This window comes from Ursus maritimus, unplaced genomic scaffold, assembly GCF_017311325.1.
Source record: "Ursus maritimus isolate PB19 unplaced genomic scaffold, ASM1731132v1 scaffold_19, whole genome shotgun sequence".
Lineage (NCBI taxonomy): Eukaryota > Metazoa > Chordata > Mammalia > Carnivora > Ursidae > Ursus > Ursus maritimus.
In genome coordinates, this window is record NW_024424341.1 from 1,187,955 (window position 1) to 1,203,804 (window position 15,850).

The window sequence follows — 15,850 nt, forward strand, 5'->3', positions numbered from 1 at the left end:
CTCCCGGGGAGTTAAGGAGCCTGCCCTTTCAGCCCCAAGGGGCATCAAACCTCACGCGTGCATCTGAACGTTCAGCAAACAGCTTTGAAGACGACAGGCAGTCCGGGCAATCCCTCCAGGAAGACCACAATTACTATCTTTATCTAGAATGAAATTAATTTGCCTATGCCAAAGAACATTCTAATTACCCCCCTCAGCTCCACCCGGTGCAGCACACCCACTGGCTCGGCTATAAAGATCAGAAGGAGGTTTCACAAAAGGGACTTCCCTCTATTTACACAGATGCGTTCTACAGAATTGCTTACAAGGATCTGCTCAAGTCTAACAGCAGCCCAGATACAGGAGTGGGCAAGAGATCTCCAAAGGCCTAATTTCAGAAGGTAAACCTAAATGGAGAGAGAGATACATCTCTCCACACAGTGACAGCACATCGAGCGTATGAGGTCTAGAGGGAAACTGGTCAGAAAGCCCAGAGGGAGACGCCCCACAGAAGGCTGTGTGAGAGCGGCCCAGGGCAGGGAGGGCAAGTGGACAAGGGCAGGAAAGAGGGCTGCCAGCAGGGGGTAAGACGCAGGGAGCCCAGCACTCTGCTGACACATGGCGCCAGTCCTCGCCACGCCTCACCCTGCTGTGAGGTGTCTGTCCCCCCTTCCGGGTAATGGGTGGTCTGGGTTTCAAGAGCTCTTACTGCTTGCAGACAAACCACACTGAGTTTATCATCACCAACTCCTATGTATGCCCACTGGCCTCTGCAAGGACCATTCTCAGGGCAGACTCGACCCCACTGCAGAGTCCCTCGTGCACTAGCTAAGACGAAAGCGTCCCACTCCACTCTGAATGCAGTCATGTCTGCCTCCTACTTCAGGCAAGAAAAGTTCTTTCCGTCTAGCTGTTGATGTAAAATTCTCAACCTGTCCTAGGTAAGTAAGTCGACTCATCTAAAAAAGGGAGCTCACACAAACGTATTACTGCGGGGAAATGCAGCCACCTCCTGAAGTGGTCACGCCAGCTCCGTCTGCTCAAAGGAAAAGGAAATAGGACCGTGCTGGAAATTCTGCTCTGGGGAAACCCTAGCCCTTCACGCTGGCAGCAGGGCTGGCGGGGTTCCAGCCAGGGTGATCAAAGATGGGGTTCAAGACTCCCTGGCACCAAAGAGACAGGCTGAATCCAGACCAAGTGACAGGGTGCGCCTGCCTCCGCCCACAGCAGAGGAGCTGTTGGGGAGGACCCACGGGGCATGAGTGAGGGTCTAGGGAAGAAAAAAGAGGGGGATGTGAGCCTGGCAAAAGGAAGCAGACGCCAGTGGAGAGCAGGCCTGCCCGGTTTGGTGAGAAAGCTGCACCTCATTTTAGGAAGAATCCACTTAGTCAAGCCTCTTGAACCCGCCCCGCCGGCTCAGCCGTGCTCTCACTGAGCCCGTCCCTCACCCGAAGGCCCACGGTTGTGCAAACGCAGGGTGTGGGGGCTGTTCTTCGCACGGATCTGGTGCTTGCGGGCGAAGCCAATAAATGCTACCGCATGGAGAGCAGTCTTTCTGGACTCACACGGACAGTCCTCTGGAGGGTCAGGCAGCGCCGGGGACGTGGGTGCTGGCTGCGCATCTGTGCCTGAGTTAGCAACATGTACAGAGACACAGTCACCTGAGCAGCTGTCTTCCCTCCAACAGGCTCTCTCTAAAAGCACGCTCAGGTGTATAAACATGCCCCTGAGATGGAAATACAGACACCTGACTCGGGGCAGGACATGTGACTAGGAGTGGGGGAAGGCAGACTATCTAGCCAGAGCAAATATGAGTAAATACGCTCATAAGTCACCAAGCCACTGGAGTGGACCGGCTGACGTGATTCGGGCATCTACAGAGTGACATCCTAGACATCATCTGCCTACCTTCCCTGTGTCTCTCCTTCCCAGACCAGGCATCTGGATACGTGTAAAAGCAGCCGTATTAGGAGTCTGGAAAGCAGAATGAGTGAGTTCTGTCTGCAGCACTCAGCCCGCAGCTTCGTCACTCCTACATTGGCTGTGACAGATAAAGGAAAAATGGAGGATGCTACCAAATCCGAAACTCATTTACAGCACCATCGAGCGTGTGTGGGCTCCAGCTCTGTGCCAGGCCGAGACGAGGCCCGAGGCCGCGGTGGGACCGCACTACAGAAGGCAACGGGTGATAACACATACGTGAACAGGGATCGAGCAGGATGACAAGACAGGAGTGAGTGGGGAGGCCTCTCTGAGCAGCAAGATCTGAGCAAAGTCCTGGAGACACGGAGGGCCAGCAGGGGCAGAGGATGGCTGGAGCACAGGCCAGATGAACAGCAAAGCGGGTGGTATGAGCAGTGGGCCTCTTGCTCCAGCAGCGCTCCCGGAGCAGGGACAGTCCCACCACCGAGTCCACACTGGAAACAGTGCGCATCTCAGGGAAAAGGGCTTCTATCAAAACGGGGCCTCAATGGACCAACAAGAGGAAGGTCAAAATCAAGGTCTGCCATCTAAATGCAGTTATAAATTTCCAGATGGCGTAGAGTGACGGCTGCAACAGAGGCATCAAAGCAGTCTTTTAAAGAATGAACGGTTTCAGTGCATCGAGAACATGTGATTCACTCTGAATGTTCTTTAAAAACATTATGTTGCCCAATATTAGGAAAGTATGAAAAAATACAGCAGATTTAGTGAGGACTCTTTATTGCAATCTGGAGTGTGAGAACAGAACTGGTGCTCACACAGACTAAGCGTCCTGCCGCCTCACCGTCAGGAACACGGCTGCACAAGCAGGTGAGCTGGCTTCATCCACCAACAAACCATAACTAAGAGACGAATTCGGTATAAAGGATACAAAGTCAACGTAAAAAAAATCTGTTGCATTGTTATACACTAACAACCTGAAAACAACAACAAAGGAAACAATCTCATTAACAACTGCATCAAAAATAATAATATACTGGGAGCGCCTGGGTGGCTCAGTTGGTTAAGCGGCTGCCTTCCGCTCAGGTCCTGGGACAGAGCCCCGCATCAGGCTCCCGCTCAGCGGGGTGTCTGCTTCTCCCTCTCTCTCTGCCCCTTCCCTCCCCACTCATGCTCTTGGTCTCTTGCTTTCAAATAAATAAAAATCTTAAAAAAATAATAAAATACCTAGAAATAAATTGAGCCAAGGGGGTGAAAGAGCTATACACTGAAAATTACAAGAAATTAATGAAAGAAACTGAAGACCACGCACAAATAAAGGGAAATATGTCCCATGTTCATGGATTGGAAGAAATAATACTATAAAAATGTTGCTAATACCCAAACCCATCTACAGATTCAATGCAATCCCTATCAAAACTCCAATGATATTTTTCATTAGAAATAGAAACAACAATCATACAATTTTTAGGGAACCACAAAAGACCCCAAACAGCCAAAGCAACCTTGAGCAAGAACAAAACTGGAGGCATCACGGTTCCTGATTTCACAGTGTATCACAAAGTTTTAGTGGTATTGGCGTAAAAACAGACATAGATCAGGGTGCCTAGCTGGCTCAGTCACCAGAGCATAGGACTCTTGATCTCAGGGTTGTGAGTTCAAGCCCCATGTTGGGTGTAGAGATTACTTTAAAAAAACCCCAAAAGACAAAAAACAAAAACAGACACAAATCATTGGAACAGAATTGAAAGCCCAGAAATAAATTCACACATATATGGTCAATCACAACAAAGAAGGCAAGAATATACAATGGGGAAAGGACAGCCTCTTTGATAAATGGTGCTGGGAACACTGGACAGCCACATGCAGAAGAATGAAACTGGACCCCCATCTCACACTGTGTACAAAAATAACTCTATAGGTGGATTAAAAACTTGAATGATGGGAGACCCGAAACCATGAAAACTCCTCGAAGAAAACATAGGAACAAAGCTCCTTGACACAGGTCTCAGTAATGACTGTCACCCAAAGCACAGGAAACAACATCAAAAATAAATAAATGCAATCACTGAACTCTGCCCCTAAAACTAGTAATACACTGTATGTTAATTAATTGAATTTAAATAAATAAAAAATATATATTTAGAAATGGAAAATAAATAAATAAGCAGGACCACATTCAAGTAAGCTTTTGCACAGAAAATAATAATAATAAAGTGAAAAGACAAGCTACAAGAATGATAAAAAAATATTTGCAAAACATCTATCCGATAAGGGGTTAACATACAAAATATGTAAGAAATTCACACCACTCAAAAGCCAAAAACAATCTGATTTAAAAATGGGTAATTTGCAGACCAGACATTTTCCAAAAGAGGACACGCAGATGGCCCACAGGCAAGTGAAAAGGTGCTCCGCACCACTAGTTGTCAGGGACCTACAGACCGAGCCCGCAGGGAGCAGTCGCGCCCCACCTCTTAAACGGGCCGCCATCCAAAGCAGAGCTGGCAACCACGTCAGTGAGGGTGGAGGCAAGGGAAGCCCCAGGCACTAGACCACTGCACGACCCCACAACCCCTTCTGGGTAAATACCCAAAGGAAATGAAAACAGAAAGAGGCCGTCTGCACTGCCCTGCTGGCCTCAGCACGCTTCTCAACAGGAGCATACGGGTGGACGGACAGACGGAGAAAATGCGGGAGAGCCTCATGACGGAGGGTTACTTAGCCATAAAAAGGACATCCTGCCATTTGTGAGGACACGGATGGACCCTGAGAAATAGTGCTAACTGAAGTAAGTTAGACAAAGAAAGACTATTCTCACTGCACATGCTCACTTACATGTGGAATCTAGAAAAGCCAGACTCACAGACACGGAGGGCAGAATGGTGGTTGCCATGTGCTGGGGGAGCTGGCAATGGGGAGCTGCTCATCAAACGGTACCCATTTCCCTTTACGAGATGAGTAAGTTCTGGGGATCTCACGTACACCACGGGGGCTGCAGCCAGCAATTCTGTCTCGTGTACTTGAAAGCTACTGAGCGAGTAGATCTTAAATGTTCTCCCCGCACACGGAGGAGGTAGTTACGTGAGGCGATGCTGGTGGTAACTTGCTGTGGAGACCATTCTGCAGCACACACACCTATCCACGCATCACCCTGTATATTTTAAGTCTGCACAATGTTACATGTCAACTGCACCTAATAAAGCCGGAAAAAAAATAAAATAAGAGGCTTTCCCTCAAAAAAAAAAAAAAAAAAGGAAAAAAAAAGGACATCATCAAGAAAGCAAAACTGACCACGTAAATTACGGGGGGATGGGTGTGCACGTGCAAGTCAGTTATCTGACAAGGGGTTTGTACCTTGAATATATACAACTCAGTAACAAAGACAATGAGCACATAATTTTTAAAAGAGTGGGCAAAGGATCTGAACAGACATTTCTCTGAAGAACATTTACCAAGAAGCACATGAACAGATGCTCAGGGACATGAAGATGAAGCCACAGCGAGCTACCATGTCACGCCCAGGAGGACAGCTATAATAAAAGAAGATGGACACTAATAAACCACCCGGAGGGAACTGCAACACTCACACATTTCTGGTGGGAATGTAGACGGATGCAGCTATCTAGGAAGGTTCTAGAAATTCCGCAAAAGGTTAAACACAGTTAGCACATGACCCAGCAATTCCACGCCTAGGTGTATACCCAAGGGAAATGAAAATGATTTCCACACTAAAACTTGTACCCGAACGCCCATACTCACAATAGCCAAAAGGCAGAAATACCCTAAATGTCCATCAACGGACAAACAGGTACACAAAATGTTGTATCCACACAACGGACTATTATTCAGCCACAAAAGGGAGTGAAGTATGGATACGTGAACTTCGGAAACCATCGTGCCAAGTGAAAGGAGCCAATCACAAGAGATCACACGTTGTGCGATCCCATTTCTATGAAATGTCTGGAACAAGCATGTCTACAGAGACCGAAAGTGGGTTAGTGGCTGCCAGGGGCCACGAGGCGCCACAGATAATGAGCATGAGGTTTCTGTCCGCGGCACGGAGCGCATTAGTGTCACGATGGCGCCACAGCTCTGCGCACACGCGCCACTGGCTTCGTCCGCTTCCAACAGAGGGGCTGCAGGACACGCACATTTCATCTCAGGAGGCTGTGAACACAGACACAACTTCCTCCACTTCCATGATTTTCTGACAACCACCTGTCCTGCTCTCGTACTCAAATATACATATGCACATATTTTATTTCTTTTTAAAAGATTTCTTTGAGAGAGAGAAAGGGAGGGAAGGAGCAAGTGATGGGAAGGGCAGAGGGAGAGAGAAAATCTCAAGCAGACTCCATACTGAACATGGAGCCTGACGCGGAGCTTGATCCGAGACCCTGAGATCACGACCTGAGCTGAAATCACAAGCACGCTCCAACGACGGAGCCGGCCAGGCGCCCCTGCATGTATTCTAAACAAGGGCTGTCTGAAAGCCCAGAGCCTGCCCTGCCTCTTGGGCCGTTGCTGCGCTGCGTGTCGTCGGTGCCCACCCCGGCGGTCACCCTGGCAGCTCTCCTGACGCTGCACAACAGGGGGACTGACACCCAGGGAACGAGCTAACTGGAGGCCTGCCCTCCACCAGGAGACGCCAGAGTGCCACACAGTGGCCAGCAATCTCCCACCCCCTCCCCCAAAGCAGGGGGGCTGGGAACTCACACCTCTCCTGATTCAGGGTGATGACGAGCAGTGCCTGGCTCATGTTCCCACTGTAATACTCAAGCTACAGGACGGGGTGGCACCTGCCCCTCAAAACTCACCAACGCTTCCCAGTGACAACTGTGGGATTGTGGGTACGGGGCTACGGGAAGCAGACAGGACCTGTGGGCCACCGGCCAGCCCCCTCCTCTCCAGGCCCCAGGCCACCATCCCAGAGCCCAGCGGGCGGATGGCCTACCTTGGTGGCTGCGGGGAACGGGGCTTCGGCTTCTCTTTCTCCTTCTCGCGCTCCTTCTCCCGGTCTCGGTCTCTGTGCTGTCGGTCCTTCTCATCCCGCTTGGCTCGCTCTCTCTCCCACTCCTCTTTCCTCCGCTGCCGCTCCTTGTCACGCTCCCGCTCACGTTCCCGCTCACGCTCCCGCTGCCGGCGCTCCCGCTCTCGGTCCCGCTCCCGCTCACGCTCGCGCTCCCGCTGTCGGTTCTCACGCTCCCGCTCCCGCTCTCGGTCCTGAAGTCAAACATACATGCTGGGTGGTACCTGGCACTAAGTGCGGGCAGCATCACTGAAGCCACAGGGAATGATCTCAAGTGCTCACCCTGTTTCCAAGTTTCTCCTTAAAACACAGCGTTAAGCAGTGAGCCAGATGCCAGCTTGGGACCCAGCCTAACGGTTCAACACTACCTGCCTCACGCCTCAGCCCTTCCTGCGAGCAGTGGAGATGACCCGGCAAGGCCTCCGGTGGGCTTGGACCAAAGCACTCTGCTTGATGGAGTCTGATACAGAGGGGGCACCCCAAAGTGGTGGCTCTTGCTTTCCTAAGCACAACCCTTGAACACCTTTCTGTGCCAGTCTGCACTCCTCCATTCACTTGCTCTAATATTCAAAGTTAAAACGATAAAGCCCAAATCACAGCACGAAGATGGGTTTCAGGCTCTAGGCGGCCTTGCAGGGAAACGAAGCACGTTCCTGACCCTCCCCTGGCCCGAAACCTTGGACACGGTCGGGGAGAGAGGTGGCGGAAAGGGGCTGCAACAGGCCCCTCCGACCTTCCAGGCTGCCCTGCCTGGCATGCAGCACCTGTACCCCAGCAGCCTGGCACTACTGATGCTCTACCAGGGAGAGGGGCACAGGATGGCCAACCTAACTCATGGCTTCCCAGGGCAGTCACCTCCCTTTGGTCTTAAAACTCTGTCATATGAGTCACAGGACAAAGCCCGCCCCACTGCTCCCACCCGACCTTTTCTTAGTGGCAGCTTTCCCATCGCTCTGAAAACATCAGGGACTCAAAGACTGAAGCACATCGCTCGTCAAAAATACCAATACAGAATGGTCCTCCAGGAGACCACACGGCACAGCTGGGGAGAGGCCCAGGTCATGAAGACGGAGGAGGACAGCATAATTATAAACAGCATTACTAAGGGGCCTGAGGAGGAATTTGTTCAGGAGGGTGGAACACAGTTCCAAGCAAGCTTATATTAATATTTTTAATAACCCAATCGGAAAACCTACCTTTTAAAAAAACCACAGCAGGAACACAGGTGAACTAAAGGAAGTCTCTGTTCAAACCACCACCCATTTAATCTGTGGGTCTGAACTGTTTCTCCACAGACAGTTAATTTGGGCTGACACTGGTACACTGTGCCAACACTATTAAGACCGTATGGAATCCTATAAATTAAGAAGGGGACCACTTTAAGGAACGGCCCAGTAAGGTCAGATGTGCACACCGACGCCCCACTTACCCGGTAATTATGGTACGGCTCCGTCTCTGTATATTGCACCCGGAAGTTCTCGTACTGCCCGCCACGCCAGAAACGCTCGATTTCGTAGTCGTAATACGGGTCTGCGTAAGGCTCTAGTCTGAAAACAGAGCCAGGAAAAAGCAAATCTTATCCCTTGGGAATATTAATGCAAAAACATTACATAAAATGTCGGCAAACAGAATCTGACACCACGTTAAGAAAACAGACACCATGACTCAGTGGGATTTATTCCAAGAGTGCAAGGTTGAGTCAATATGAGGAGATTCGTAACCAAACCGCGCATCATGACAGACGCGGAGAGAAAAACCACGGGCCTGCACCCACAGATGGTGGCGGCGTCTGGGACAAGAGCGACATTGCTGAAGGGAGGCGGAGGTGGCGCCGCCTCAACGCCACCACACACGTGTACGCTGTGCACCTCAAGCCAACCTCTCACTCAACGGGAGCAGAGGGGCACTTCCGTCAGGCCGGGCCACGGCGAGGAGGCCAGAGCCCCACAGCCCCCACGCGAACCCCCCGGCGGGACAGGGGCCCGGCTGCTGCAGCCAGGAGGCAGGAGACCAGGCCAGGAGAAGGATCTACACTTGGAAACTGAGATACAGGAAAGCCCATCCAAGCAGCCAGAAGAACCCAGTGAGGCAGACAGAGACCAAAGAATGACCGCCTGGGAGAGAGAGTACAGAAGTCCGCATTTACAGCAGTGAGCAAGAAGAGAAACTACAGAGGAACAAAGGACGCTTCACCAGAAATGAGCAGAATGTATTTGAGGAAAATTTCATAACACTCTCGAGAGGCCATAAAGAAATGGAAAAACATTCCATGCTCATGGATTGGAAGAGCAAACACTGTTAAAATATCTACACGTTCAGGGTGCCTGGGTATTATGCCAAGTGAAATAAGTCAATCAAAGAAAGACAACTATCATATGACCTCACTCATGTGGAATTTAAGAAACAAAACAGAAGAACATAAGGGAAGGGGGGGAAATAATATAAAACGAAATCAGAGAGGGACACAAACCATAAGAGACCAAACTGAGGGCTGATGGAGGGGAGGAGGGTGGGGGAATGGGCTAGATGGGGGATGGGCAGTAAGGAGGGCACTTCTTAGGATGAGCACTGGGTGTTGTACGGAAGTGATGAATCACTGAATTCTACTCCAGAAACCAATACTGCACTGTATGTTAACTACCTAAAATTAAAACAAACACAGAAAACACTGAAAAGACACAAAAACAGGTGTGAATAAATGAGATGATGTTCCCCGGCCAGGATGACTAGACACTGCCAAGAAGTCAGCTATCTGTCGGTTCATTAATAAACGTAGGACAATCCCAGTACTAACAGCAGTGAGCTCCTGTACGGAGCTTACGAGCAGCCCCCCCACCCCCTACACAGGGAGACAGAGGCAAGGGAGACCCGCCAAGAAACACATGCCCTGTGAGACAATACACCACAGGAGGAGGCCTTTCTGGGGAGGAAAGGAATGGCCCACAGGAATGTGACAGGAAGCCCAGAGACAGACCCCAGCACAGAGGATAAAGGAGCTTCCCGCAGGGACGAGGTAGGCTTGTCACTGACGGGGAAGGAACAACTGCTAACTGCTGGGAGGAAGGTGAGGAGACCCCACCTTACCCACGGACCCAGAGGACCTGCCCCGGGGATGCCTGGGACCCCGATGGAGGAAAGAGAAAATGTAAACCCAGCAACACATGGGCTCTCTTGGGGGATTTCTTGGCTCCACACCAACTCTCCCCTTTGAGTAAGCTAGTGGGGGAAACCGAGGTGCCTACAACCCACGGAGGTGCCGCTCTGGGGAGTTGCTGCTCTGGGGAGTTGCTGAGGCCTCCGCCAGGAGGAGCATCTGGGTCACCGGATGGCCTCCAGCAGGCTGCCTTCTGGGAGGCCTCTCCCCCGGCTCGTCCAGGACCCCAGCGGGCCGGGTCTGTGGATGACATAGCTCTCTTTCATTCCAAGCAGTCAGACATCTTCCTAAGCACCTCAGCCCCACACAACTCAGATCGTATTTAAGACAAGAGTCAGGAATGACAGAGGCCTGCTGCAGCCGGAAGGGAAGAAAGAACGCTGCCCCCGAGGCACCAGCACCATTTGCAGCCACTGAGGCGCTGGCGAGCACTTTCCCAAGAACGTGCGAGGGTGTATGTTCTGTCAAAGGAGGGCTGTACAGGCCGACTGGTGTTTGGGAAACTGGGTAAGCAGGGTGTAAATGGCTCCCCGCCTGCGGGACTGCTCAGAGCCGGAGGGTACGGCCGCCAGGGCCCTGGTCCTCGGAGCACAGACAGCGCGGCTGGGCGGTGCAAGCAGCAGTACGCTCGAAGGACGCTGACCGGTAAGGGCTCCACCCCAGGCCCCGGGTTACTGAGAAGCTCAGCTGCTGACAGCTCCTGCCAAGGACCTCATTCCTCCCAGCTGACACCCTGGGCTCCCCTCGTCCGCCAGCTCCCACCCTCCTGCAGGCTCCGTGCAGCATTCTCAGTTTGCACCCCGCCCCAGCAGCCTGTGCAGAGAGGTTTCCTCCCTCCCTCCCTCCCTCCCTTCTTTCTTAAGTAGGCTCCACGCCCACCGCAAGGCTTGAACTCAGGACCCCAAGATCAAGAGTCATGTGCTCCCCGCCACTGAGCTAGCCGGGCGCCCCGAGGTGACATTTCTTAATGTCTTGTGTGCATGAGGTCCCACGAGTTGGTCAGCATCTGAATAAAGTGCCTCAGGTAGAAAGAAACTCTTAAAGCTATGAATTGGGGTCTGTCTAGAAAAGCACTACTTTTACCAAATGATCCTACTGGACAAATTGTTTAACTCCAAACAACAGCATAAGTAAAAGACCGTTTTCCTGTCCTTTACGCCACCTCAGAGAGCTTCCTCACAGCTCCTGAGTGAGCACCTTGTCCCAACGGTTCTCCAACGAAGCACCCAGCTCCACGGTACAGGAGCCCGACTCCACTAAGGCCACTGGGCGCCACCACGTGACAGCGATTCAGTGTTCCAACCCTACCCTCAGCGTCAGGCCAGGGAGCCCAGGCCCCGGGAACGACGTCCATGGTTCTCAGACCTCAGTGGGTGGGCGGCAGAATTACCTAGAAGGCTTCTGAGCAGCCAGCCGGGCTCCACCCGCCCTTGATGCTCTGATGGGAGCACTTCTGACAAGCCCCCCGCCCCAGTGTGCTGCTGGTCCCGATGCCGGCCTCGGAGCTGAGCCCTCAGGCCTACTCCCACCTTCCTCACCCGGCACACACAGGCACCGTGGTCACAGGCACCGTGGTCACAAGCCCGCTGCACGGCCGGCCAAGGAGCCCCTGGCACAGAGCCTGTGGCGTTGCAGGCTCCCAGGGAAGGAGAACCAGCACTGCTGGTCTTTCTGAGTTGGACATCGACAGCCCTTGAACTGCTGTTAAGTTAGCTGCTTGGTGTCTCAGCAGCCCTGCTCGCGCTCTGCCAAGCGCCTCCCGTTCTGCCAGCTGCGCCGTGGGAGGGTGGCCCACAGCAGGTGCCGCAGGAGCTGGTGAGGCTGGGGTGCAAAAGGGCTCTCTCTGTCCTGGCCCCTGCCCGTTGCTGCCAGCAGGACTCCTGCAACCCGGCTCATCGCCCACCTCAGAGACGTCAGCGGAGCTGGCCAGCGTCCCCTCCTCAGCAGCCGCAGTCCCAGCGCCTCCTCCAGCTTCTCAGTATGAACAGTTCTAGCCTCTCCCCTCCCTCCCTGAGGGGGGTGGGGGTGCTGCTTCCTGCGGTCGCAGCTTCCATAGTCTCGTAGACAGCATGTCTTTATGTTAAACGCTCTCCATTAAAATAGCTGGGGGGGGTCTCCTCTGCTTAGTGGACCCCAGTTGACACAGCAGAGGCGGTTTCCCATCTGACCCATGCTGGGACCCTGTTCCCAGTGGTCCCGACTGACAAGGTCTGTCTGGCGCCTGGCACACGAGTGTCACAGAAGCCCCTGGTTCATTCTAAGGCTCTGATGTTGAAACACCAAACACAAGTGAGAATGTGGGTCAAAGGCCCATCTTCAGAGGCTTCAGAGGCTGAAGGCCCTGCAGCGGGGACCCCCCCAGCAGAGGAGGTGCGGAGTCAGCAGCCAGCGTCAGCCCAGCACCATGCACAGGGTGGGGCTGGAGCGCGGCTGCAGAGCCACACTCGCCACGCTGCTCCCCAGCTGGCACGTGTTCAAGTCCCTGCTCCAACCACGGCTGGGAAACACAGTGTCAAGGGTGAGCCTTGAGGTTCTAAACCTCTTCTTTCAGTGCTCAGAATGACCACACTCAAGAAGCACCCTCTGCTCCATGCTCGTCACATGCTCCGCGAACTCCCGGGATTCCCCCCCTTCCCCCAGAGCCCGCAAGACAAGATCATCACCTGCATTTGAAACAAGGAAAATATGAGACCTCAGGGCATGAAGGGAGCCGCGTGCCCTGGCAGACACAGTCCCGTCCTGACTCCCATGTTCCTGTCCGGGATCTGACACACCTCCATACCCAGAATTAGAAAACACAGAGGTCTGAACCCCATCTTTCAATCTCCACCCATGAACCTCTGAGCTGTCCTAAGAACGGCATGGACCAAAGAGCTTCCTCCCCCTCCTTTCTGCACATGGGACAGGAGAGCCCTGAGACAGCCTGGCGGGCGCAGGTCAGGGCAGCAGAGTCCTGAAACACAAGCACCAGAGGAGTCCCTCCCCTCCGCGCCGTCCCCCACCACCTCCTCAGCCAGACCCCGGCGACCGGGCTTCCCCGGCAGCGAACATGAGCGCGCGGCACATCGCCACAAGGCTGACACGCAGCTGAAGCCGGCTCCAGTCACAGGCCGGACGCCGCGCTGTCCCTGCGACCTGGGCCCATGCGGCAGCTGCTGCTCGGGAGAAACCTGCCTGGTTCTGCCCCTCAGAGGGGAGCACAGCAAAGCCGCCCTTCCCCTGGAACCGAAGCACGGGCAGATGAGAGCTTTACTTAGTGTCGCCCAACTTCTAAAACTCTGACTGTTCTTCAACCACGTGTACTTCGGTAATGGGTCTCTACAAGACCAGTAGGAAACATCTGGGAGCAGAAACAAGACAGCATTTACGATGAAAAGGGTCACACCTGCTAAGTTCCTGGACTCTGGTGACAATCTCATGGGTTATTCTGGCTCCTGGGTGCCTGGAGGGGGGCAGGGAGAGGCAGACTGACGGGGCACCAAGAACAGCTGTAGAAACTCTCAGCGCTCACAGGAACCCACAGGGAGGCGAGTCCTCCCCAGGCACACGGCCCTGGCAGAGCTGACACACTTCCTTCATGGAGCAAAAAACCAAGGAAAGTTGATGCAAAGAGTCTGAAAGGATCATGGGGACGCCATTCTCAGTCCAGGACAGGGGACATGCGTGGGCCCCCCGATGCCTGAGGGAACCCATATGCTGCTGCTCTCCAGAGCCCAGGGCTCACACAGCTGGGGACAACGTCATACTCTACCAAAAAGGAAGGAAGAGGCAGAACCGTTCCTTACACTGTGTCTCGGACATCCCTGGTGATCCGGTAATTCCAATCTCGGAAAACTTCATTTTCCTTGTCAAACTCCCGTTCATCTTCCCCAATGGTCACGGTAAACCTTTTCTCTTCAAAATCGGGCTCCTGTTCTTTTCGAATGGTTGCTTTTTTTAAAACCTACCATTATAAGAAGAAATCAATGCCATTTACTGTTAGGAAAAGCAAAGGGAAGCCTGTCCTGATGTGACCCATGGAGCCTGGTCCAGTGTGGGAGAAGTGGCCTACGTGAGCGTGCTTGGTGGGGGAGAGGCACCTCCGCTCTAGGCCTGAGCACGCCGTCTCTGCACCTGGCAGTCAGGACAGGCCCGCTCAGCAGTGCCATGGAACTCGCTCACGTTTCAGAAAGGGGTGAGAGAGCTGGCCACTTCCTAGAAATACTCCTGATGCTGAGCTGGGGAGTCCCAGATAGTCACTCGGTGAGGAGGCCCAAGTGTGGAGAGGAAGGTGAGGCTGCTTATGGCAGAAAAGCCACGTGGAGTGGTTCCAGTCTCAGAGGAAAAGAGGGGAGGCGGGGTGCATGCTCAGCAAGGGAGGAGAAGGGTTTTGTTTTGGTCTGTCACCTCACCGGAGAGAAGTGGGGGCTCAGGGAACAGGCCTGGTGCCGACAGACCACAAGCCTGACAGCTCGGGCCACGGTAGGGCCCGGAGCGAGGGAGCGGGAGTGGGGGGGGGCTGTGCGTGAGCGCCGCGGCAGTCTCAGGAGAGGGTGGCTCCTCCACAGGCATGGGCCACCCTGTGCTAAGTCTCTGGGGAGTGGCTCTGGGCGCCTGCAGGCTGGGCGGCCGGGGGCAACCGCGCCAGCTGGGGCGTGGTCTGCTGCTGCCCAAGCCACAGGAAGGCAGCAGACCTTGCTGTGACCTTGCCCACCTCAGACAGATGGACAGACATCAGTTTCCATTCGTAACTCTTCAGAGAAATCACAGAAATATACCCCTCAGAGACCTTCCTGGGTTTTCAATCCTTGTCTCTGAATTAAAGAAATGCTACTTTTGCTCAAGGACTGCCCGCTGCTAGCATTTTCTTCTCGGGCTGTCTGGTTACCTCCTTTGCGTGTCGGAGTCCTCGTTCCCAGGCACTCTCTGTGGGGGGCTCTGGAGGGGGTGGAGGCAAAATTTCATCAACTACTGGCCCACCCTATTAAAAAATGAGAAGGGAAAAGTTGAGAAAGCAAGTAAAACTTTAAAATTGATAAAGAAATGGGAGCAAAAACCCTGGCGAGAGCGTTAGCTGACTGCACGCCCCCCGCTCTCCAAGCCTTAGTCTGGCCCCTGACCCACTGCCCTGCCTGAATCTAGGATTACCTCCACACGGAGAAGCGGAAGCATCTGGAAGGCGACTCAGTGACTGTGTGACATCACAGAAGCGCCTTTTACACAAGGTGTATTAATGTGCTGTAAGCTGAAGATTCAGAGAGCTTAGATGTCCCATCTGCTAGCAATTAAAGAAAAGAGGTGTTCACGCACCCATGGGTTGGCAGGCATCAGTGGGTGAGGTCCAAGAGGCGGGGCACCATTAGGCGGGAAAGGTTCGGCTTTGGTGATTAAGGAATAGTTGCCCTTGTCGTTGACTCCAGGGTGTATAAACCTACAGTTCATTCCCCACGTGCAGTTCCCTATGGAGACAAAAGCCAGGTCAGAAAGGGGAGAAGAGAACCAGAGTGCATGGGGTCAGCTTTCTGCCCGCTCTGCCTGCAGCGGCAGCCTGGGGGCAGTGCCAGGAGCGGCGGCTCCACAGAGGGCCTGCGAGGGGCCCCACGCGAGCTCCAGGGCTCCTGCTGCAGCCCTTGCCACCTCATTAGCTGCGTGCATCTGAGCACAGACAGGTCCCAAGGCAGGCGGCTGCAGCGGCAGACTCAGAGCTCAGAGCTGGGCCACCCGGGCTCGGTCCTCACGGCTGAACTGAGCACAGCCACCACCCCCGCTGGTGCCCCCCCCCC

The 15,850-nt window shown here is 53.5% G+C and overlaps 1 protein-coding gene across 5 annotated transcripts in view; it reads right to left on the bottom strand.

Annotated features, from left to right (window-relative positions):
- The window catches only part of ZC3H18 (zinc finger CCCH-type containing 18), a 64,039-nt gene that overhangs the window by 20,394 nt on the left and 27,795 nt on the right, over positions 1–15,850 (bottom strand). For 4 of the 5 annotated variants that reach the window (XM_040633179.1, XM_040633176.1, XM_040633177.1 and 1 more), the window contains 5 exons: positions 15,378–15,526; positions 14,956–15,048; positions 13,874–14,031; positions 8,364–8,481; positions 6,860–7,128 (listed from right to left, as the gene is read on the bottom strand). In XM_040633179.1, the coding sequence (XP_040489113.1) occupies positions 6,860–7,128; positions 8,364–8,481; positions 13,874–14,031; positions 14,956–15,048; positions 15,378–15,526 (787 nt within the window). The remainder of the gene's footprint in view (positions 1–6,859; positions 7,129–8,363; positions 8,482–13,873; positions 14,032–14,955; positions 15,049–15,377; positions 15,527–15,850) is intronic. The other variant, XM_040633178.1, reaches the window with a different exon arrangement.